The sequence below is a fragment of the Nicotiana tabacum genome, chromosome 4 (assembly GCF_000715075.1).
Source record: "Nicotiana tabacum cultivar K326 chromosome 4, ASM71507v2, whole genome shotgun sequence".
In the NCBI taxonomy this organism is placed as follows: Eukaryota; Viridiplantae; Streptophyta; class Magnoliopsida; order Solanales; family Solanaceae; genus Nicotiana; species Nicotiana tabacum.
The window spans coordinates 98318469-98344655 of NC_134083.1; the positions used below are offsets into that span (position 1 = coordinate 98318469).

Here is a 26187-nt window from a genome sequence, read left to right on the forward strand (position 1 = left end):
TCCCCAAGCGTCAAACGGCCATGATGCAACAGTCGGGTGCAATAATTCAGGAGGTTGATGAATAAAATCCGCATGGAATTGACAAGCCTTGCATCTTCGAGCATAGTCCAAGCAATCTTTTACCATCGTTGGCCAATAATATCCCATCCTTTTTATATGAAAGTGGAGCTTTGGTCCAGACTGGTGTGACCCATATACCCCCAGAATGTGCTTCTTGCAAAGCTTGGACTGCTTCATCCTCCCCTAAGCATCGCAAGAGTACTCCCTTGGATAACCTTCATTATAGAGTATCTTTGTAGTAAAGGAAGCGAGCTGCACGACGACGGATTTCAGTCCTTCTCCTCGGATTTTCTGGAAGTATCCCATAGCTTAAATAGTCAATGATGGTCTGTCTCCATTATTCCTTCTCAATTTCATAAATAGCGACAAGATGCTCGAGTTCATTTTCTTCACTTTCACCGTCTTTTGGCGTTGGTACTACCCATTTTCGGCAGATAGTAACTTGCGCTTGATCTGGCAAGGTTAACAATTAAGCTAGGGCAGCTAAAACATCAGCCTTCTTATTTTCTTCCCTAGGCACATGTTGTATATTCACATCACCGAGCCACCCCATTAATGTTTTAGCGTAATCATTATATGGGTGTAGTTTAGGTTTCTTGACCTCGTAACTACCTAAAAGCTGGTAATGCTTGATACTCAGCAACGTTGTTAGAGCAGAGTTGTGTCAATGTAAAAGAGTAGGGCAGAACTTCACCTTGAGAGGTGACAAATAGTATACCAGCACCAGCTCCTTCGCGATGTGTAGCACCATCAAAGTACATCTTCCATGGAGGTTGAACTTCAATGACCATTGCATCCTCATCAGGTAGTTCATCAATTAGCTCCCAATCATCAGGTATAGGGTGATCTGCTAAGAAGTCTGCTAACACTTGTCCTTTTATAGCATGTACACAATTTCAAATTGTTGAAACTGGAGGTACCACATTGCTAGTCGATCACTAAGGACAGGTTTTGATATCACAAACTTGATGAGATTTTCTCTAGAAATAAGACAAATGACATGAGCTTAAAAATAGCGCTTCAACTTTTGGATTGATAAGACTAGTGCCAAACATAACTTGTTGATTAATAATTCAGCTCATTTGGTGTCATTATCCTACTCAAGTAGTAAAGGGAGTTTTCTTTCCAAACATAACTTTTCGATTAATAGTTTTGAGATGAATCTCCTAAGGTATGCTAGCTTTCCTTGTAGACTTTTCAATTCATGAATATCGCGAGGCTCGGGCTTCTTCAAAATGGCATCCACTTTGGCTTGATCAATTTTACTACCAAGTCGTCAACATAGAATTCGACATTCTTGTGGATAAGATCATCAAAAATATTCTGCATAGCCCTTGGTAAATAGAACCAATGTTTTTCAAGCCAAAAGGCATTACCTTGTAGCAATAAATACCCTCGGGGTACGGAATGCAGTAAGTTCTTCATCTTTTGGCGCTATGCGAATTTGGTTATAGCCCGATGAACCGTCCATAAATGACATTGCCTCGTACCCAGTAGTAGCATCGATCATCTTTTCTGGAATAGGAAGAGGGAATTTATATTTGGGACACATATTGTTGAGTTCTCTGAAGTCAACACACATCCGAATTTGGCCATTCTTATTCTTTACAGGGACAATACTTGAGACTCATATTGGGTATTTAACTTTGGTAATAAATCCAGCATCAATGAGTTTAAACCAAGTCCAGCCTAAAGCGCCTTTGGGCTTTCTTAACATGACGAGAGCCATTCTTGACTGTAAAGTGATGAACTGCCACTTTACGATCCAAGCCAAGCATCTCTTTGTAACTCCAAGAAAAGACATCCTTGAACTCCTTGAGTAACTCGATATAAGTGTTTTCTTCATCGATTGCTAGTAAAGCACTTAGGTATGTGGGCCTTGGTTCTTCATCTATGCCAAGGTTAACTTCTTTTAAGGCATCAATCGTTGTCTTTACCCCTTCTTCAAGTTCCGGGGGAGAATCTTTCGCATATTCATTTTCTTGATGGTCCCCATCATTGAAGGATATGTGATAACATGGTGAAACATCCTCCAATTTCCCGTCATCCTCCAATAGAGATGAAACATTGTGCTCGCCTTGTGCATTGACATGATACGAAGAACCCACACTTTCTTCGTCTTCATCACGTTGTTTAGTGTAGACCATAATGTATGGCTTCACCTTTAGTACCTCATCACACGAAACCATGAGTTTTGTTTGTCGCCTCATTCTAGAAGGAACCAAACTTTGGAAATCCTTAGAGATTTTTTGAATTTTGGGCGAAGCAGGTGTTCTTGTATTTTGATAATTTCTCTGGAACTTATTCCCTTTCTTTAATGGACCCAATTTCTCAAACCCGGAAGTCCTCACAGTTGATTTTCCAAGTTGATCAAAGACAGAAGGCTTGTTAGAAGCGGCAGGTTCATCTTCTACGGTGATATAATTTATGCTCGTCCTTCTTATGGAGATGCGCACTGGTGAAAGTTGCTTGTATCCCAAACCTTCACGTGGTTGCCTCGTCGCAGCTTCTGATGGGAGCTTTACTAACTTTGACGGCTCATTGGGATTGTATCCAGCTTTTGCAAATAGCGTGTAAGCGTTAGTATCAAAACCTTCATCTGTTCGCTTTGTAGGGAGTGGCACATTTTGCAAACGATTTTGGGCCGCAAACCCTGCATGTGGCTTTGAGGACAACTTTACTGCCTCAATTCATTTTACCGGAAGAGTTAACTCCTTTAGCATGTTAGTTTGGAGATTGGATGGTTCACCTTCTTCTTTCTTCCTTTTAGGGACATATTGGAGTGCAGGAGTTACTTTCTTGCCATAAGACACAATATTCCCTCTATAACATTTATTCGAGTTAGGTTGTACCTCCTCAGTAACAGCTTTGGCTTTACCTGCAGTCACCTCAGCTCTTTTAGTTGTGGGCTCATCATTCTTTCTCTTTATGACATCATCAGCTTTTAGCTCCTTCACAATGTGGCTCTTCAAGTAGAACTTTGCATCGGCGAAGTGTGACTCAGCATCGGTGAATGGCTCATCATCAGCAACTATCTTCTTCTCGACTTCACCCTCGTAGTATTTTAAACATTGATGGTAGGTAGATGGAACTACTCTATTCTCATGTATCCAAGGCCTTTCGATCAAGACGTTGTATGAAGTCTTTGCATCAATCACATGCAGCCATGCACTTGATTGCATATCTTCAATGGTGATTCCCAACCTGATCGCACATATGGCTCTTTGCCCTCCTCGGTTGAATCCTTTAATCATCACACGACTTTACGAGAGTTCGTTCATGGGAATATCAAGTTCTTTCACAGTGTGAATTGGTAAGATGTTCACTGAGGATCCTCCATCAACCAAAATTTGATTTATCCTTTCATTGAGCATGTAGCTAACTAGGTACAAAGGGCGGTTATGAAGAGTGTTACCTAGTAGAAGATCGTCATTTATGAACGTAACGTTTTCCTCACAAGCATTAACTTCTTGAGGAATAGACTCGATGAGCTTTTCCGAAGATGGTGCCGATAGTAGGTCATCACTCTTTTCTTCCCCTTTGTCAACATGTCAACAAGAGGAATCAATACCCTCATGGGAAATCTTCGTATTGAACCAACTTGGTAAGAACTCCTCCAAGGTCACTGGATGTCGTGGCTTTTGATGATGGTGCACCTCCACTTTTGCTTTTTTCAAATGCTTAACTGGATTCCATCTCCTTGGTCTTCTCACCATCATTTTCCTTATTGGTTGTTCTATTGATTCTTTTTGTGGGCTCCTTTTTGTGGCGCCTACGGCGATTCACCAACGTCCAACCTTCATCATCATCATGGTGGTCTACTTCAACTTTGTTATTGTCCAATAATTCTTCATCTTTGGTTTCTTTAAACTGCATAGCTTATCTAGACTGAATGAGCCAAATGTGATAGAGATTTGGTTCGCACTTTCCTTCTCATCTTCAAGCACGATCTTCTTTTCACGGGCCAAGTCCATAACTTTGTCCTTGAAGACAAAGCACTTCTCTAGAGGGTGGCTTACAAGTCGGTGATAGTTGTAGTAATTTGGGTCATTTGTTTTCCCAACTTCATTTGGCCGCTTCATCTCCAAAAGCTCAATAAGATTTAACTCGAGGAGTTCATGGTTGGCACATCAGAATCCAGAAATGGGTACTCCTTTTCTTCCATTTCTTTTTTGGCTTATCTTGAAAAGAAGTGGATTTCGTACTCTACTTCTTGCTCACCTTCGTTGTGAACTTCACATGTGATGTGTTGACATTCATAGCTTCTTTGTTTTCAGACTTGGGTGCAAACTTGCTCCATTTACTGACTTCTTGCTTGTTGTTCCCTTTGTGAGGCTCATAGATAGGCAGCCTTTCGCTTCCAGCGGAGGCCATGCTTAACTCCATATCATGGGCACGAATCGCAAGTTCTTCAAATGAGCTGGGCTTGATACCTTGCAAGATGTAGTAGAGTCCCCAATGCATGCCTTGTATGCACATCTCTATGCCCGAAGCTTCACTAAGCATGTCTTTGTAGTTGAGGCTTGCATTCCTCTAACGATTGATAAAGTCGATAACTGGTTCACCCTTTCATTCTATCATACTCACAATATGTCTCCTGATATAAAAGCGATTGAGGAATTCTTGCTCTAGTTTATCCCAGCTATCAACAGATCCAGCCTCAAAGTCTGTGTACCAATCAAAAGCATTTCCTTTTATTGAGCGTACAAACTTCTTGACGAGGTAATCTCCATAAGTCCCACCATTATTGCATGTCTCAACGAAGTGCGCCACATGTTGCTTTGGATTGACTTTGCCATCAGACTATTGAAATTTTAGAGGTTGATAGCTAGAATGCATCTTCAACATATCAATCCATGAAATGCACGGCTTTGTGTAGGTAAAGGAGGACTTGGAAGCAACTTCATATTTGTTTTTATAGTCCCTTCAATGAACTCCTTTAGTTGATTGATTGGAGTCATCCCTTCCGAAAAGACTGGAATTTCCTTAGTGGATGTAATTTGTCGTGGGGGAGGATCAATCTCTTGAACTTCTAGGAGTTTTTCAGGTGCATGGGTGGATTCTTCTTCTATCAAGATTCCCACCCTGTCTGTTAGCTTGTCAATTCTAGCATCTTGATTTTGCATGCATTTGGTCAAGCTAGCGATTGCTTTCTTCAATTTTCCCAACTGCTCTTCCACATATGAAGTGTTTGTCACCATGGCTTGCATGGTTGTTGTAGATGATGAGTAGTAGCATGGATTGTCACACAAATTGATTCTCGAATGGCTCACGCTATGCGGTGTAAGTGTGGAAGATTCATCACTTGAAATATTATCATCTTCCTTCACAATAGAGTTCTTTGATCCGTAGAGGTCAAGCAGAGCTAGAGTTTTCTTGATTTTTTTAGCAATATCGCTTCCTCCTTCGGATTCATTCGTATAGGATCTTGCTCCTTTTGAGGATGAAGATCCAAAAATAGGGGTTGATACGAACGACACTTGGAGTGCTTGTTGTCCCAAAGAGCTTGCTTTGCTCCTCGTAACGGGTCCAAAGCTTCCAAAGGTAACATCGAGGATGCCTTCCACATCAGCATAGAACCTGGAGTTAGCAGCCTTGGTGGATGTTGATCTGGAGTTGATTTTCTTTGAAGCCATTTCGACGTTCTTGAACTTTGGTGATTGAAAAGTTGAGATGAGAAGTAGAGATTGTCCCACTGGGTGTGCCAGAATTTGTAGACAATAAATTTGCGTCGAGAAAATATAATCAAGAGCAAAACAATATTGCAACAATCGTAGTATTTGATTTCAAATAATATGAGTGTATAATCTCTATGAATCCTCTGATTCTTCTTTTCAATAGTAAATAAATCCAAGGGCCTTTGAGCTTGATCTTAAATCTATATTTGTTGCCACGGACGTTGATCTTGGATTCAACTAGCACGAACTTTGATTTGAACTTGTACTCCTTGAATCTTGATTTGTTCTTTATTCTTGAGCTTGAACTTGATTTGTTCTTCGTTCTTGAGTTTGAACTTGATTTCTTGAACTTGAACTTGATTTCTTGAACTTGAACTTGAACTTGATTGCTTGAAGCTTGAAACTTGTAGAGAAATTTGTGGCGTTTGATCCACGAGCTCTCTCTTGCTTCTTGTTACTATTCTTGTGTCTTTTCTGGGTTATGAACATCCCTATTTATAGTTGTGGGATGAAAGAGTTATGATAAGAACAAACTCTTTCCGACCAATCAAATCGAAGTGTGACAAGGTCGCATTTGATTGGCCAGAACATGTCACTTGCACACGTGGCACGGTTTCATTGGCCCTTTAATTTGATTTGGCATGCCTAGTCATTTTGACACGTGGCACAATCCTATTGGCTCTTCCGTTTGACTTGGCGTGCCACGTCATTTGACGCGTGGCACCAAACTGGGCCTCTAGGAAGATGACATCTTGGGCTTAATGATGTGTGCTCATCACTTTAGCCTAATTAAATGGGCTAGCCCAATAGATTAAGACTCATTTATTTAATCCATATATATTGAACTTATACAAATAATTCAATTATATTAGCCCATAATATTTATTTTGACCAACATATCTTGAATTTAAAATATAATCCAAATTATTTTATGAATGTAGTTTTAATATAATTTATATGCCTACATAGATGTTCAAAAATACGAAAGGAATTTTTGAAAAGGTTGAGGTGACCAAACTCCAAAGATGTTTGAGTCCATTATTCAATAGTCAACACTTGAAAAGAATAGTCTTAAAGTTCTCTTGGTGACAAAAACAAAAAACAAAAAAGTTTTTTAATTTTCAGGTGAGGTCTTTGGTGGTCTGGTGAGCTCCTTTCCTCCTTCAAGGAGAGGATTAAGGGAGGATTTATAGTCCATATTATGGATAAGTGAACATATGGGTTTTTTCTGTCCCTAAAATTAATCTAATATTATCTGTTAATTTTTATATTTCAAAAAGTCTGAATTATGTATTTGATTAAATACTAAGTTATTTACCGTAAAAAATAAGGATTTATTACCTCTTAATACTTTAATAGTGCGTTTATGTTCTAGAAATCTCAAATTCACTTCTTTATAAAGTATGAGAGCAATCCCAAAAAAAATAGCAAAGAAAAAAAAAAAGTTTTAAAAGTTCTGAATCATTGTATCTTTAAAGCTATTGGTGAAGGGGGATGTGCCTTATTTTAATTAACATTTCTTAAACTTTAGACTGAAAACTTGCCACCTCAATACAAACCGCGTCGTATAACAGGAAATATCACCTAACAAGAACATCATCCATTGTCTTCTTCTGTTACTAAGTTTGCGACAATATCTCTTAGACCTACGACTCAAAAAACGACTCAAAAAATTTCGCACTTTAGAAACCGACAGTTGAATACATTAATTTATACCACATGAACGTCCAAACGTGCTGAATCTCCAGTGGTTGCTGCTAGCTTGATGCGTTACACTTCACGATAAAAATATAAAATAAACAAAAATAGAAAATCACCCTATCCGAACACTAATTTTTATCTACTTTGTCCTACATTCAAATATTTCTTTTCAAACCCTCTGAAACAGCATGGAAGCTCCCTCCAATTTATAGTTCTCTAACACATTAGAAATGATGCTTGTTCTGACTTTTAATTAGTCCAATACATGCCTATATATACACTTAACTTGATCACACTAAAAACAAGCTAAACCTATTAGCATTATTAACACACATTTAATTTAGCTAGATGGAAGGCAACAACAATACTAGCAAGCCTAGTAGAAGGGGTGGCGTTACATCACCTTATAGAGGTGTTAGAAAAAGGAAATGGGGGAAATGGGTGTCCGAAATTCGTGAGCCAGGGAAGAAAACGAGAATATGGCTAGGGAGTTTTGACACATCAGAGATGGCTGCCGCTGCGTATGATTCAGCTGCATTGCACCTTAGAGGGCATGCAGCAAAGCTAAATTTTCCAGAGTTGGTCGATTTTCTCCCTAAACCAGCAAGTTGTAGCCCTGACGATATACGTTTTGCAGCTCAAGAAGCTGCACTAAAAGTCAAGAGAAATTCTGAGGAGATGGCAAGTTCAAGTGCAACTAATAATTTAGCACCAGTAACCATAGGACTATCTCCAAGTCAAATTCAAGCTATTAATGACTTCCCAATGGATTCACCAAAAATGTGGAGTGACGTGACTAGAGAATATGTTGGAGAAGAGACAATGATTAGTTGCAACGATTATGAAATGAGTGATTATGAAGAAATGAATGATTGCCTTTGGGATTCCTGAACGAACTGACTACAGATTCGAAAAGAAAAAAAAGAATTGCGTTTTATCTTTAATATAACGTGTGCTATTATATTAAACTAACATTGAGAGTGTGATGTTTGTACTAATTAATTTCCATGGTGTGCCATTTAACTTTCTTATTGATTGGTGTCAATAGAGATGAACAAATGCCTAATTGGCTTTGTTCTTTAAGGTTGTCCCGGAGCATCAAAATGGTTTGGTTTTTTGACATCTCTTTTTGTGTTGCTCCACTAATATTGTAGTGAGTGAAGCAGTGGCAGAGCCAGAATTTTCGGTAAGGGGTGTCAAAATATATAAAAGTAAATATATCAGAAAATTAAGAGGAGTCAATACATAGTATATATATATATATACATATAATTTTTTTACCTATCTATACAATGTATTTTTCCCGCGAAGGAGTGTAGGTGGCTCCGCCACCGGAGTGAAGGAAGCTTCTTCTAATGTACTGTAATACATAGTTGATTTGCCCTAATAAAATATTAACTGGATATTATTTGTGTGATGTCTATTTCTTGTATGATTATCTTTTTATTTATTTATTTTATTTCACTATCCACTACAGGACCATTCTATTTATAAAAAGAATTCACTAAAACAAGATTCTCGGACAAGGGACCCAAGATTCATTTGCTATATTTTATTACAACATTGACAAGTATCTAAGAACCCTATAAAGGAGAATATTCTAACCTTTGGTTTTACTCTGTTTTCTCCATTAATTTGCAATTTTTCTTTTTCTTGTCGCAGGTATTTAAGAGCTTAGTCCAATTAGGCTCTTTCGGGCTGTACTAACTACTAATACCAACACTTCGTACTCTCAAGCTTTATTAAATTAACTTGGAATTATTAAGAGCAGCGACTTATTATGTTTGTTAATTCGTGGTCTCGATCTTAAAGGGAGAAAAAAAATTGTGCATATATCTCAAATAGTAAAAGTTAAACGTTTTAGTTTTATTAATTTTTTTTTTTTTTTTAAAAAAAAAAAAACATTATAGTCAATTTCACGGAGAATCAAATTGAAAGTTGCACGAGAATAGTTCTCACACTTGAACCTTGGGCGAGACACTCAGAAGAGGTAAAGATGTCTTAAGTAATTTTTGTAATTTGATTATCTCGTCTTAGTTCGCAAGTGTATAAACCCATAGTTTGATGACTTCCTACTATATCATATAGTTACTCTTGTTCCCTTTAAGTTGAATTTTACGAATCTAGAATTTGAGTTAAGTTTGTATGGCAAACAGTATTTATTGCTTCTTCTTTTTTTCAATTCACATACTAGCAGTATGTTTCTCGGTCACGAGAGATTTTATTGGTGGACCTCTAGCCAGAATGTCCCATCGATCACAAGGTGGATCGAAAAGTTCCATCGGCTGGGTGGTAATTGGGCCAAATGGGCCATTTGAAAGTGGAGGAAGCCCGATATTTGGATAATTGTGGGCCATTCTCTTGGTCCAACTAGAGGGCCCATCCAATTTCTTAACCCGTAGTTTCACAATTTGCAAGTATCACTATGTAATTTCTTCGAGGTTGATCAACAAATCCTAGGACTTGTTGATCGCTTAAGATGTTAGGAAAAATAACTAACAATATTGATAATGCACGAAAAGGGAATAGAAACAACCTATGGAAAAACGTTGTGTCGTAGCGTAAGCCATTACCTTGAAAGCGATTTCGGTCCGACCATGATGCAAAATGCAAAATGCTCTAAGGTTTCACACAACTTTTAAACGCATGCACTCGTGGTTGAAAGTTTAGAGTTTGCACTCCGAAATACGTGTACGCATGGTTAGAAGTTTGGAGTTTGCACAAACACAAATGCCCAGAAACGGAATTGAGAAGAATAACTTTAGACACAATGAGAGAGATAAAATTATCAAGGAAATTAATATGTATCTTGTATACGGTTATTACTATTTGACCGAGACCGAGAGATTGCATCGAAGGACGGCCTCGTAATAGAATAGACTAAATCACGAGGACTAGGTACCGAGTTTAGAACCAAGGTACCTGTCGAGATCGAGGCTAGTAGCGATCGAAGCCAAACGAGACAGACATCGAGCAAGATCGAAGATAGCACAATAACAGAAAGGCGAGATATCCGTGACTGGTCAAGGATCACGACGTAAACCTCAGTGACTGATCAAGGATCATGGCGTAAATCTCGGAACGGATCAAATCAGAAATGGTTAATTAGCTAATCATGGGATTTCCTTCTGTAATTAGAGTTATACCATAAGTAGAACTCCTCTATTATATAAAGGAGAATATTAACCATTTGTAAGACACATTGTTCTCGCATAAAAAGGCCAATATAACACTCTCTCTTTAACTTATACTCTCATGTTCATCATCTTGCTTTATTTTTAATTGCTTTGGTATCAATCAGTTCAAGGGCACCCTAGCTCAAGGGTTGAATTCCGTTTCAACACTGGCTTGCTTTACTTTATAGCTCATTTCTGTTATTAATCTTCATATTTATCAATTGGTATTAAGTGAAATCACGTATTCTTAGAACCATATTATAAGTTTAATTGTTATCCAATTTTAAGGGAAATAGTTTGGCGCCCAGCGTGGAGCTAAGGATAATAGTGATTGCTTAATCCTAATTTCGATAACACACACTGCTTTACACTTGTTCTCGTAAGAATCTTTATTTTCAGGATAAACATGTCAAACTCACAAGTAACACCTACACATGGTGACAATGGCCTCGGAGTTCACGGGGAAAATGACAATATAGCCGCCCCAGGAATCGAGGTGCCTCAGGCTGACCTCGAGGGAGCACCAACTGCAAATCCCGTCGATGTCAGTTCACATGTTGCCCTAAATACAAATTTGGGCGTTGATCCCGAAGGTAGTGTACGTATGGAAGTTCGATCAGGGGGTCAAGGTATGCATGGCGGAAAAGACGGTGGAGTTAGACTCCAATTGATATTCAAAATGTTACAAGCTCAACAAGCCGCTATAGCACAACTATAAAATCAGCACCGAACACCGAGTAGGATCGAACCAGAAGTCGTCCACAAAACCGAGCATGTGCCAGAAAGGTCAAACGCCAACGAATCGGGGACTGACTCCGCCATTATGAAAATGTTCGAGGAGCTCACTAAACGGATTGAATCAGGAGACAAGAAAATCGAGGAAAATGACAAGAAAGTAGAGACATACAACTCCCGGGTTGACCAAATACCGAGGGCACCGCCGATTCTAAAGGGTATGGATTCAAAGAAATTCGTACAGAAGCCTTTCCTTCCAAGTGCAGCTCTGAAACCCATTCCGAAAAAATTCTAAATGATAGAAATTCCTAACTATAATGGGACCACCGACCCTAATAAGCATGTCACTTCTTATACCTGCTTAATAAAAGGGAATGACTTGGAAGACGATGATATTGAATCTATTTTACTGAAGAAATTTGGAGAAACCTTATCGAAAGGAGCTATGATATGGTACCATAATTTTCCGCCTAATTCTATCAATTCCTTCGCCATGCTTGCAGACTCCTTCGTAAAGGCACATATCGGAGCAATAAAGGTTGCAACTAGGAAGTCGGACCTCTTCAAGGTGAAACAAAAAGACAACGAAATGCTGAGGGAATTCGTATCTCGGTTCCAGATGAAACGCACGGAACTACCACCGGTCACAGACGATTAGGTTGTTCAAGCCTTTACTCAGGGTTTGAACGAACGAAGTTCGGTGGCATCACGACAGCTAAAGCAGAATTTAATTGAATATCCAGCGGTAACCTGGGCCGATGTACATAATTGGTACCGGTCAAAGATCAGGATTGAGGATAATCAATTGGGAACCCCTTCCGGTTCCGTTTATCAAAACAGGCCCATCGGCAGAACTCAAAGGGATATCGATAGAGAACCCCGGCCGAATAGAGATCGGTATCAACAATACAACGCAGATCGTAGGAACAACGGCCTAGGATGCAATCCCATCCAAAATGATTGAAGGAACGATCGAGGACAGAGCTCTCAAGGGCTCGTGAGAAAAAGTGGCTTCGATAAACATGTCGGTCCCACATAAGCACCACAATTATCGGAATACAACTTCAGCATCGATGTATCAGGTATTGTGTCAGCCATTGGGAGAATCAAAGATACTAGATGGCCCAGACCCCTACAAACTGATCCATCCCAAAGAAACCCCAATAAAATATGCAAATACCATGGTATACATGGTCATAAAACCAAAGATTGCAGGCAACTAAGGGAGGAGGTGGCCCGTCTATTCAACGAGGGACACCTTTGTGAATTCTTGAGCGACCGAGCTAAAAACCATTTCAGATACAGGGATGCAAACAGGAAAAACGAGCAAGAAGAACCTCAGCACGTGATTCACACTATCGTTGGCGGGGTTGATATTCCACAAGGGCCCGTGTTCAAACGCCCTAAAGTATCAATCACCAGGGAAAAATGAACACGTGACTATGTGCCAGAAGGCACTTTATCATTCAATGATGAGGAAGCAAAACGGATCTCACAACCCCACAATGATGCTTTGGTAATTTCTATCCATATGAATAAAATTCAGATTAAATATGTTTTAATTGATCGAGGAAGCTTGGCCAATATTATTCGATCGAGGGTCGTGGATTAGCTCGGCCTGCAAGATCAGATCGTACCCGCAACTCGGATTCTCAATGGCTTCAACATGGTGAGTGAAACAACTAAAGGTGAAATCATCCTACTAGTAAATGTAGCCGGAACTATTCAAGAAATAAAGTTCCATATGATCGAGGGCGATATGAGATACAATGCACTGCTCGGAAGACCATGGCTTCAAAACATGAGGGCGGTCCCCTCAACCCTTCACCAAATGTTGAAGTTCCCAACACCAAATGGAGTAGAAACGGTGTATGGGGAACAACATGCTGCCAAAGAGATGTTTGCAGTCGACGAAGTAATACCTGTATCGGTACTTTCGTCAATAAAGGGATCGGAGTCCAAAGGAGAACAGGAAGCTAAATAGCAGTCACAGCCACCAGCCTTGACTCAGTGGAGAAGAAAGAAACAGACGAGGGCGATGAATACTGGACCCCTCGATCCTTCATAATCCCCGAGGATTTCGACGCCACCAAATCGACAGTTGAAGAGTTGGAGCAAGTCATACTGATCGAGTATCTACCCGATCGAAAGTTATACCTGGGTACAGGGTTAACCCCCGAACTCAGGGAAAAACTCATTAAATTTCTTATCAATAATATGAATTGTTTTTCTTGGTCACACCTAGATATGACAGGAATCTCACCGGAGATCACTACACATCGACTGAGCTTGGACCCGAAGTTCTGCCCAGTAAAACAAAAGAGAAGGCCTCAGTCTGAGGTAAAACATGCATTCATCAAGGACGAGGTAACCAAACTTCTCAAAATAGGATCCATTCGGGAAGTAAAATATCCTGAATAGTTAGCAAACGTAGTCGTAGTCCCTAAAAAGAGAAATAAACTTAGAATGTGCGTAGACTATAAAGATTTAAACAAAGCATGTCCTAAAGACTCTTTTCCTCTGCCGAATATCGATCGCATGATCGATGCCACGGCCGACCACGAGATTCTTAGTTTTCTCGATGCCTACTCCTGGTACAACCCGGAGGATCAGGAAAAGACTTCGTTAATCACTAAGTATGACACTTATTGTTATAATGTAATGTTGTTTAGACTAAAAAATACTGGTGCCACTTATCAACACTTAGTAAATCGAATGTTCGAAGAACAAATAGGTAAATCAATAGAGGTTTATATTGACGATATGCTAGTTAAGTCCCTGCGAGCAGAGGACCATTTGACACATTTGCAGGAGACCTTCGATATACTAAGGAAATACAACATGAAACTCAACCTGGAGAAATGTGTATTTGGGGTCAGCTCGGGCAAGTTTCTCAGCTTTATGGTATCAAATCGGGGGATCTAACCCCGATAAAATCAAGGCAATTGAAGATATCACAACCGTGGACAATGTTAAGGCCCTACAAAGATTAATAGGGCGAATAGCCGCCCTAGGTCGATTCATATCGAGGTCTTTAGATAGAAGTCACAGGTTCTTCTCACTGCTCAAAAAGAAGAACAATTTTGCATAGACCCCGGAATGCCAACAAGCATTGGAAGAATTAAAGCGGTACCTCTCCAGCCCGCCACTACTTCATACTCCGAAAGCAGACGAGCAACTCTACTTGTACTTAGCAGTCTCAGAAATTGCGGTAAGTGGGGTCCTAGTTCGAAAAGAGCAAGGTACGCAATTTCCTGTTTACTATGTTAGTCGAATTTTAGGTGAGGCCAAGACCGGTACCCACACTTAGAAAAATTATAGCTTGCCATAATAAGCACCTCTAGGAAGTTAAAACCATATTTTCAGTGTCACCCGATCTGTGTGGTAACTACTTATCCCCTTCACAATATTTTGCATAAGCCCGAACTTTCGGGTCGGTTGGCCAAATGGGCCGTCGAGATTAGTGGGTATGATATCGAGTATCGACCAAGTCTCAAATCTTAGCAGACTTTGTGGCCGACTTTATGCTATCCCTCGTACCTGAGGTCGAAAAGGAACTATTATTAAAGTCGGATGCATCATCGGGGGTGTGGACCCTCTTCACAGATGGCGCTTCGAACGTGAAGGGGTCCGGGCTAGGCATCGTTTTGAAGCCACCCACAGGTAATACAATTAGACAAGCTATCAAAACTACCAAGTTAACTAACAATGAGGCCGAGTATGAGGCCATGATTGCAGGTCTCGAGCTAGCTAAAAGTTTGGGAGCAGAAGTCATCGAGGCCAAATGTGACTCCCTGCTTGTGGTAAACCAAGTCAACAGAACCTTCGAGGTTCGATAAGATCGAATGCAGAGATACTTGGACAAACTACATGTGACTCTACATCGGTTTAAATAATGGACCCTACAGCATGTGCCTCGAGAACAAAACAGCGAGGCCGATGCCCTCGCAAATTTGAGGTCATCAGTCGAAGATGACGATATTAGCTCGAGGACTATCGTAAACCTTTCAAGGTCAGTAATCGAAGAAGGCCACACCGAAATCAACTCCACAAATCTGGCCTGGTATTGGAGGAACAAATATATCGAATACCTAAAGATTGGGAAGCTTCCATCGGATCCTAGGGAATCGAGGACTCTACGTACGAAGGCCGCACGATTCACATTGGCCAAAGACGGAACACTATATAGAAAGATGTTCGATGGACCATTGGCAATATGTTTAGGACCAGGAGATACCGACTACGTACTACGAGAAATCTACGAGGGCACCTGCAGAAATCATTCCGGTGCCGAATCATTGGTTCACAATGTCATCAGAGCAGGATACTATTGGGCCGATATAGAAAAGGATACAAAAGAGTTTGTTCGAAAGTGCGACAAATGTCAAAGGTATGCGCCGATGATTCACCAACCCGGAGAGCAACTCCACTCAGTCTTATCCCCATGGCCATTCATGAAATGGGGAATGGATATCGTCGGCCCTCTACCATCGGCCCCAGGTAAAGCTAAATTTATTTTGTTTATGACTGACTATTTCTCTAAGTGGGTTGAAGCGCAGGCTTTCGAGAAAATTAGAGAGAAAGAAGTCATAGATTTCATCTGGGACCATATTATATGCCGGTTCGGGATGCCTGCCGAGATCGTATGAGACAATGAAAAGAAATTACTCGGCAGCAAAGTGACAAAGTCTCTTGAAGATCACAAAATATGTCGACGCCATATCATCCTAGTGGGAACGGACAAGCCGAATCGACAAACAAGACCATCATTCAAAATCTAAAGAAAAGATTGAACTACGCTAAGGGAAAATGGAGAGAAATATTGCCCGAAGTCCTTTAGGCGTATCGAACAACATCAAAATCCAGTATGGGGGCAACACTGTTCTCTTTAGTATATGGCGTCAAAGCTCTGATCCCAATTAAAGTCGGGGAACCTAGCGTCAGGTTTCGATATGAAATGAGAGAGTCAAATCATGAGGCTATGAATACAAGCCTCAAATTGCTAGATGAAAAACGTGAAGTCGCCTTTATTCGGATGGCCGCACAGAAACAACGGGTCAAAAGGTACTACAATCGAAGAGCCAATCTTCGACACTTTAAAATTGGGGACTTGGTTCTGAGGAAGGTCACCCTCAATACTCGAGACCCAAACGAAGGAAAACTTGGCCCGAACTGGGAGGACCATATCAGGTCCTCGATATCATCGGAAAGGGATCCTACAAACTTGGCACGATGAACGACGAACAATTTCCAAACAATTGGAATATATCACTCCTCAAACGATATTACTGCTAAGGTACGACCTTCTCCATTTTCATTTATATTTTGTACTAACCATTTGCAGGTGTTCAAACACAAAGTCCTTAGGTCTGAAAGCATGCGTTGCACTCTTTTTCCTTAGACCGATTTTTGTCCCAAATGGGTTTTTTCCGGCGAGGTTTTTAACGAGGCAACCATTGTTCGTGCTGACTTAGAGCAATTCAACAGTATCCAAGGCTCCTTTACAATCAACCTCGAATACTGGGGGCATCACCCTCGGACAGGAAAATACTTCGTGCCGACAAGGTCTCGATAGGAAAATTTTGTAAGGGTCAAACGGTCGAACGAACCATGCCCATGTAGATTACTCGAGCCCTAATGAAAAACATGTACGCATGTTAATCTATTGAAAAAAGTATTTTTCCTTGCCAGATATTTCATGCCTTAGAGAAAATTTTACTTTACAATGTCATGCTTGTGATCTGTTGTGAAAACTGACTTAAGGGCCGGTCACAACTAAAGTTTGAACAATTGACCCCGCACTTGGGGACTGCCATCCAAAAAGTCGACATGATCGAATTACTAAAACCTCGAGATCGTAAGACCTTAAAAAAGTCAATCCTCGATCTTATAGGCCACGACCACCCCACTCGGGGACTGATACTTCGAACAAGTGAGAAGTATAACAGGGTAAGAAGCCCAAAAGGCTAACCAACAAGCCCAAAAGGCTAACCCCAAGATTAAGGCTACAACCAAATTAACACGATTCAGAGACATCCGATTTTCGTTATAAAATAGGCCTTCGAATATTTTCATAAACCGGTTAAAAAGGCAACCCTCGGCTGAATTACTAAGGGTCTCGATAATATCGACCCTTGAAAACCATAATGGGTACAAAGTCATTCGAACTCTCGAACAAATTCTTTATTTTATGCTAAGGCATTACGAAACAAAGGGTCTCGATAATATTGACCCTTGAAAATCCTAATGGGTACGAATTCGTTCAAACTCTCGAGAAAATACCTTATTTCATTCTAAGGCACAACCGATTTTATATGATTAAATAATAAATTTTTCAAGACGAAAAGGGGGAGAAAGCCATTCTTTTTACTATGGCCGTATCGGCCTAATTCAAGAGCCTAAAGGGCCATTTATTTTTGAGTTCGAGAAATCATCCTCACTCAATAAAACCTATGGGTCACCCTACTCCGAGTTCGAGCAAGTACTCACTCGATTATAAAAACTACACTAGTCCGACTTCAATCAAATTGCCTAAGCCTCGAACTTATGAACAAATTTTTCATAAGGCATGAATGAAACAAAATTTTCACAAGGCAGAAAATGAAATAAAGACAAGTCAGAAAGCAAAGAGATCTTTATATATGTGAGAATATTTACAAGGTCCGATCAGGATCCTACACAAAAGATCAAAAGTGAAAAATCCTAAGGTTCCTAATTTTCTCCGGGGGCAGCTTCTTCTCTATCGAGGTCCTCCCCGCTCTTGGACCCACTCTTACTCTCTGCGTCATCGTCATCATCGGAGGAGGCCAGAGCTCCAGCATCAGCTTCACGCTCTCTAGCCTTTATTATCTCGTCAGGATTTTTCCTCGAGTGTGGATCTCCTCGAAGGTTCCCCTCCGAGATTGGCATTTGGCAAGTTCAGCAATCCAATGTGCTCGTGTTTGAGTTGTCTCGGCTGCCTCTCTCGCTTGCACTTGAGCGGCTTCAGCATCGGCCTGATAGATGGCCACGATCGCCTCTGCCTCGGCCTTTGCCTTTTCGGATTAGGACTTGGCCTTTGCAAGTTCGGAAGCCAACCGAGCCTCGAGCTCCTCTATTTTCTTCGCCTGAATTGAGCTTTTCTCCTTCATGCCTCGAAGCTGACTTTTGGTCGATGACAATTGGGATAAAGCAGTCTCTTTTTCTACAGCAAAGCGGTCCATGCCTTTTTTCCACCCCAAGGTCTCTGCCTTCATCATATTGACCTCCTCGTGGAGCTGCTCGATCCTTTCGACCTTCTGTTGCAGCTGTGAGATTGAAATATTAGCCACCATTCCCGAATCGAGCCCATGAGCTTTTAAGATTTTCATTACCTGCACGATTAGGTCGGTCTGATCTTGGTGAGCCTTGGCCAACTTGGCTCGGAGGTCCTTGGTCTCCTCTTCTTTTTTCCCACAGAGAAGTTTAAGGGCATTTTTCTCCTCCCCGGGCCCTTGGAGGTCGGCCTCATACTAACTCAGCTCAGCTCGAGACCGAGAAAATTCTCCCCGATGAAGTGCTCAAGCCTACGTAGAAAGAAGAAAAGAAGTTAGACAGGAAGAAACAATGAACACAAGGGTAACACTAACAAGGGGAGTTAAGGCTTACCCGATTCAGAGCTTGCTGTGCTTCGAAGTCGCTCAGGCCGGTAGCATCTTCGACCTCAGTAAAGTAATCACGGAAGGGATCCTCCCTTCCGTGGGCTCCTTCGATGGAGAGGGTTTTCAAGGCCCGAGCCTCTTGAATCATCTCCTCGGAAATTGAGGGGAGCATCGAGGAACCTCCAATTTCTATTACCCCAAGTGGATCACTTGGGGAATTCTCTCCATTTCGAGGGGACTCGAGACCAGCCCCTACAACCGTACCTACCGTTGGCTCATTATGGTGGGAGGCATCTTCAATCCTCGATGACTCGGGGACTTTGCCCAAGTCTCCTACTGAGACCCCCTCATCTCGAGATGGAGTCTCTGCAGTCTTCACCGATTCAATGGATTTTGGGGCCTTGGTGCTCATTCCCACTCGGGCCACCAACCCCAAGTCGTCTTCTTCCTCTTCTCCGTCTTCATCCCTTAGACGGTGAACAAAGTCTTCGGTCAGGAGGATGATGTTCTGCCTCGGCTTAGGAGCCACCTTCTTTTTAGGTACTGGATCCTCGGAGGTTGAGGTATTTTTCCTCTTTTTGTCCTTCGCCAATTTCGGTGCCAGGATCGAAGTCTCCTCACCAGATAAGGGCCTCATGACAGCATCTTTTCCAAGGCATGTATAAAAGGAAACTAAGTAAGAAATGTTTTAAAAAAATCATCAAAAACGTAGAAAAGGGGCTTACCATCTAGGAATTGCACCGGGCATCAGAGCGATCGCTACATCACGGAAAAGGATATCGATGAGAAGAAGCAAAGGAGCAAAATAATAAATAGGAGCTAACAAGGGGATTGTACTTACGCTTCATATTCCATTTCTCGGGAATCAAAATCTTCTCGGCCGGGATTAGGTCAGAAGTCCTCACTCGAACGAACCGGTCCATTCAGCCTCGGTCCTTGTCCTCGTCTATGCTCGAGAACAACACTTTGGTAGCCCGACGTTGGAGTTTTATTTACCCTCCTCGATAGAGGCAAGGGCTGTACAACCTGATGAGGTGGTCGAGGGTGAAAGGCATCCCCTCGACTTTGTTCACAAAGAATCGGAGCAGAATAACAATTCGCCAAAAGGAAGAATGGACTTGGCCTAGGGTTATTTGGTATTGATGGCAAAAATCAACGACAACGAGGTCGAGGGGGCCCAGCGTGAAAGGGTAAGTATAAACACTTAGAAACCCTTCCACATGGGTAGTGATGTCCTCTTCGGGGGTCGGGATCACTACCTCTTTGCCCTCCAGTTGCAGTCTTTCTTCACCTACTTAAGGTATCCCTCAGTTATCGAGCATATATACCTCGACACTGGCTCGCATCGACCGGGAATCGATAATGCTTTATCGGTCTTAAAGTCAGAGGTGAGGATGCACCCCCTGGGAACACACTCTTCAGAGCGCGGCTCCACCGGTGTTTTATCGCCGGCCTTCCTTTTGAGGAACAGTTTTTGACGTTTTCGCCATTTGGATTTGAAGTTAAAATTAGATGGAGATGATAAGATTTGGTTTTCTAAGAAGAGGTTAGCAGTGAGAATCGTAGATTTGCAGATGAAGAACTTAGAAGATGTAAAAAGCTTTGGAGATTGGAAATTTGAAAGTAAAAGTTCAAAATGGTAAAGAGAGGAGCTATTTATAGATTTCACAACGACGGTTCAAAATTGGCGGTGGCGGACCATCGACTGACGTGCATTTAATGCCTTGGTAACTGTACAGACGGGACGTTTCAGTCACTTCCGTCGCTTACATCACGAGGATGACGTCATGACAGGTAGAGGTAGAAATATCGAAGGCTCAATTCGTTTCTTGTCATTACACTCCAAAATAACGAGGGGACTATCTGTATACGGTTAAAACCGGGCCCACCCGATTTTACTATTTGACCTAGACCGGGAGATTACATCGAAGGATGATCTCGTAATGGAATAGACTAAATCACGAGGACTAGGTACCGAGTTCACAACCGGGGTACCTGTCGAGATCGAGGCTAGTAGCGATCGAAGCCAAACGAGACAGACATCGAGTAAGATCGAAGATAGCACAATAACAGAAAGGCGAAATATCCGTGACTGGTAGAGGATCACAACGTAAACCTCGGTGACTAGTCGAGGATCATGGCGTAAATCTCAGAATGGATCAAATCAGAAACGGTTAATTAGCTAATCATGGGATTTTCTTCTGTAATTATAGTTATACCATAAGTAGAACTCATCTACTATATAAAGGGGAGTATTAACCATTTGTAAGACACATTATTCTCGCATAAAAAAGTAAATATAACCCTCTCTCTTTAACTTATACTCTCTTGATCATCATCTTACTTTATTTTTAATTGCTTTGGCATCAATCAGTTCGAGGGCACCCTAGCTCGAGGGTTGAGTTCCATTCTAACACTGGTTTGCTTTACTTTATAGTTCATTTCTGTTATTAATCTTCATATTTATCAATTGGTATTAAGTGAAATCACATGTCCTTAGAACCATATTATAAGTTTAATTGTTATCCAATTTTAAGGGTAAACAATAGTTAAATTATAAATGCAATTGATACAGAATTTATTCTGTAATGTATCTGGACATATTCTTGTAAGTGTGTATTTCCACAATTTTCTGGTAGCCTTAAAATATCAAGAATATTTTTTGCAAAAGCAGATTTGGATTAGGCCTCATGTATATATCGTGTGTATGGGATAAAATCGATCAACTTTGTGTTCAAACTCATTTCTTATATATGCGAAATAAATTTTTTTATTATCTCTTTACAAGTCCAATAAAGAACAATTCAATATAAAGAGAAAAAGAGAGCTCTATCTAATCAATGAAGGACTTTTTTCTTTCACATAAGATACAAAATAAGAGAAAAAAAGGAGCATTTTTTGACTTTATATTACCAAGCATTAATAAAAATGCCGGCAATCCCCATTAATCCAAATGTAAAGAATATGAATAGTTTCTGGACAAAGGAAGAATTATATACTTAAGTGCCAATATCTTTCATATTGAATTGAGGCGTAGTTAAGTGAGGCAACGATCTATGTCCACAAAGTAAAATACTTTTAAATTGAATAGACTTCAGTTGAGACCCCTAAACACATATTATGTCCTTAAATTTTTTACAAACTCCGCGATACTCATAAAGTGCTTTTATGTTCATGCACACACCTCGGGCCTCATCATTGCACTAGAAAGACATTCCAAGTCTTTCATAAAAGGAGACCACTCCTTTACACTTAAGTAGGTGATTTCATGAACTTTATCTCCACATAAATTACCTTAATTCTATGGAATCACTAAAAGCAAAATAAGCTCAACCTTACAAAGCACTATCACACACCATATGGTTTTATTTTACGTGCTATAGCTAAATAATATACCCTATTTATTATAAACTAAAACACTTTAAAAATATTATTATTTATAGCCACTTTTTATATTGTATAGCAAAGTACAAATATATACATACAACTAATCCCTTAACTTTTTCCTCAACCCTCTCTCTCTTCTCCCTCAACTCTCTTTCTCTCTCCCCGTGCTCTTTCTGAAATTCTAGATCTGGTTTGCTGGCGGAGGCCCACTAATACGATTGACCTAGATTAATTTACTCAAAACGAAGCCTTTTTCATCTGGATTTGCCGCTCAAAATCTATTTTTGGTATTTGGGTTCTCCTTTGGAATCTATGGCCTCTTCTCCAAAATTTATGGCTTCTTCTAAAAGGGGAACTTTCAAAATCTATGGCGCTATGGCTTCTTCTAAAAGGGAAACTTTGAGAATCTAAGAATCCATGGCTTCTCCATAATATATGGCTTCTTCTAAAAGAGGAACTTTCAGAATCTATGGTTTCTCCTTCTTTGGAATCTATGGCTTCTTCTCTAGAATCTATGGCTTCTTCTCCTTCTTTGTTCGTCTCCATTTTTAGTTTTAATACAATGTATACAGTATTTTGCTTGGCCGGAAGATGCCATCTCCGGCGAACTTTCTTTTATTCTTTGCTATTGAGTCACATACAATAATACAAATACATTATATTCTATACAAATACACTCAAATTTAAGTGTATTATTTTTCAATGCAGATATATTATTATTTTTTTGCATTTTTGCCTGTATTTATGTATTTCGAAGGTTATTTTTTGTGGCAGATCCCTGAAATTTTTGAATTTTTGCTATTTGAATATAGCCGAATTAAATACCGTGTAAAAGGAGCTACGAATGACTACAGTGAATTGAATACAACTGAATATTATTGTATTTGTAATTTTTTATTGTTTGAATACAGTCGAATTGGATACAGTTAAATTGAATACAATGTAAAATAGTTAAGAATGAATATAGTCGAATTGAATATAGTGTATATAACCTAATTGAATATAGCGGTATACACCCTATTTTTTGATTTTTTGTTGTTTGGATACAACAGAATTCAATACAGTAAAATTAAATACAATGTAAAATATATAAGAACGTACACATTCGAATTGATTACATCGATATATATTCCATGGCAAATAATTAGTAGCTACAGAATGTAATTATCTAAATTATAGCTACGCATAGCAATAAGACTCCAAACAATAGTCATTTCTGAAAGTTCCCCTATTACTATACTACCTCAATTCATGGGCTCAAGGTCCATCCCCCTTGATGATTCAAGGATCACTCTCCTTGCCAAACTCTTGGTTAAAGGATTCACCAAATTTCTTTCGGACCGAACATATTCCAAGGAAATAATATCATATTTCAACAATTATTTGACCGCACCATATCTAATGCGAATATGCCTTCTTTTTTTATTATATACATTATTCTTAAAAATTTCAACTGCCACTTATGAGTCACAATACAGAGAAACTGGTGAAGCTTATTTTTTCCACAGTAGCACAAGTGCTAATAGATTTCTAAACCACTCAACTCTTGGCTTGCTAGCTCAAGAGCAGTATGTTCAGATTTCATGATAGAACTGCTATACAAGTTTATTTAGAAAACTTCCATACAATCTACTAGTAGAACTAACTTCATCATTGTTACTTACCCATTTTGCCATAAAATCCTTCTAAATATCAGAAAATGTATTAAAATGCAAACACCAACCCAAAGTGCCTCTAAAACTTTAGACAAAGAGCATTCCTATACTCATTACTCGGGTTATGACTATATTGACTGAATATGCTAATAGCATAAGAAATATTTGATCGAGTATAATTCATAAGAAATATTATACTACTAAATATCTTAGCATATTCAATTTGAGAAACACTTAATTTTTTATTCTTTCTCAAGTGCATGGTAGGATCATATGGAGTTCTTACAGGAGCTACATCAAAACAATCAAGCTTTTCAATACTTTCTCAATATAATGAGACTGATACAATAAAATATTATTAGATAATTTTTTTAATTTTAATCCCTAATATTATATCTGCTTCTCCAAGGTCTTTCATTCATAATTTAGAAAATAATTTTTTTCTTATTAACAACATCCATATTAGGGTCAAAAATTAGCATGTCATTCACGTATAGATATATAATCACATAATATGATCCTACTATCTTAGAATAAACACAAGTATCATATGCATTAACAATAAATTCATTATCCATTATTGTGCTATTAAGTATTTCATACCACTGCTTAGGACCTGCGTTAGATCATACAAGGACTTTTTAAGTTTACATACTTTATTCTCTTGTCCTGAGATCACAAATCCCTCAAGTTGAGTCATATAGATATGTTCCTCTAAATTACCATTTAAAAAGTCATTTTAATATTCATTTGATATATTACTAAACTATGAATAGCGGCTAAGACAGCATGAGTTCTAATGACCGTTATTTTGGTCATAGGAGAACAAGTATCAAAGTAGCCAATGTGTTTCTTTTAGTTAAAACCTCTAATCGCAAGTCTTATATTTCTCAATTGTACAATCATGTCTTAATTTCTTCTTAAATATTTACTTGCTACTTATGAGTTTACAACCTTTAGATAATCAGACAAGTTCCAACTGTGATTAGAAACTACAAAGTCTAATTCACTTTTACATGGCTTCTTTTCAAAAATTACTATATATTAGCTTCATTGCTTCATTACTAAATCCTAAGGTCTTCTTCTATTAAGTAGATAAACACTAATTCATCATTCAAAATATTAATATTAAAATTTTTAGTCAAGAAAGTAATGATAAAGTCATGATCAAAGCTAGCTTTAATTATACATCATTTAATCCTTCTAAGTTCATTTTCATGTTCATTAACAATAATACTAAAAAAAGACCCGACATGAGAATTAACAAATATAGATATAGAAGCATAATTATACACATCACCAGGCACATTAGTTTTTATTAGAAAACAATGGTCATAGAATAATAGCAAATGATCATTCAAAGACATAAATGAATGTGTGCAACAATATTTTTGAGTATAACCGATTAGAACATCATTAAAAGGCTTGGGGTCCTATATTTACCCATTTCAGTAACAAAAGACAAATAACCCACAAAAAAACTTTAACTTTGCATTACCAACCATTAATAAAAATTACCAACATAAGAGTGAGTAAGGGGTAAAAAAGCAAACACGAGTTCAAAAGTCGTTCATTTTCTTTTCACATAGTTGGAACGTATAGGGATAACTACAATAGAATTATATTAAAAACCATGAAATTACGGTTCAAATTTTTACTCATCTGCCCTTAATCAATTATCCGTTTGGTGATTATCTTTTGAAATGTTCTTACAGAAAGATAAAAAAAATAAAAATAAGATAATGGTAATGGTAATTTAAAGAGTATGATTTAGTAATTAATGAAGTGTATTGAGAATCACGAGATTTCGGGTTTAAATCTTATAAAAAATAAAAAAAATACTTGATGATTTTTTCTCATCCATACAAACCTTAACGAATAAAGTTACCCGATATTTATGCGCCGATAAAAATAACAGGCATTTTGTAAAATTAGTTAGTGATACACAAACTGATCTAGACACCATAATTATTTAAAAAAGATTACTAGTATTTTATGGTATAGTTTAACTAACATTTGCTTGGCTCTAGCGACTTTGACATCACACTCAAGTTCAAAATTAAGATAGGGGCGGTGCTACTTTACTCGACAAGATTTGGAGAGATTTGATGGCTGTACAAAGTTGTACGGTAAATATACACTTAGTCAACCGGCGGCTGCCGGTGCTGGTGTCATT

General features: G+C 39.2%; 1 protein-coding gene across 1 annotated transcript; it reads left to right on the forward strand.

Moving 5' to 3' along the window:
• The first annotated feature begins 7787 nt into the window (after positions 1-7787).
• LOC107809635 (ethylene-responsive transcription factor ERF021-like) lies at positions 7788-8330 on the forward strand. Its single transcript, XM_016634296.2, has one exon. The coding sequence runs from the start codon at positions 7788-7790 to the stop codon at positions 8328-8330; it is 543 nt and encodes a 180-aa protein (XP_016489782.2).
• Positions 8331-26187: the final 17857 nt, after the last annotated feature.

Bases quoted from the DNA above. Each gene is read 5' to 3' on its own strand.
- LOC107809635 (XM_016634296.2), top strand. From the start codon at position 7,788: ATGGAAGGCAACAACAATACTAGCAAGCCTAGTAGAAGGGGTGGCGTT.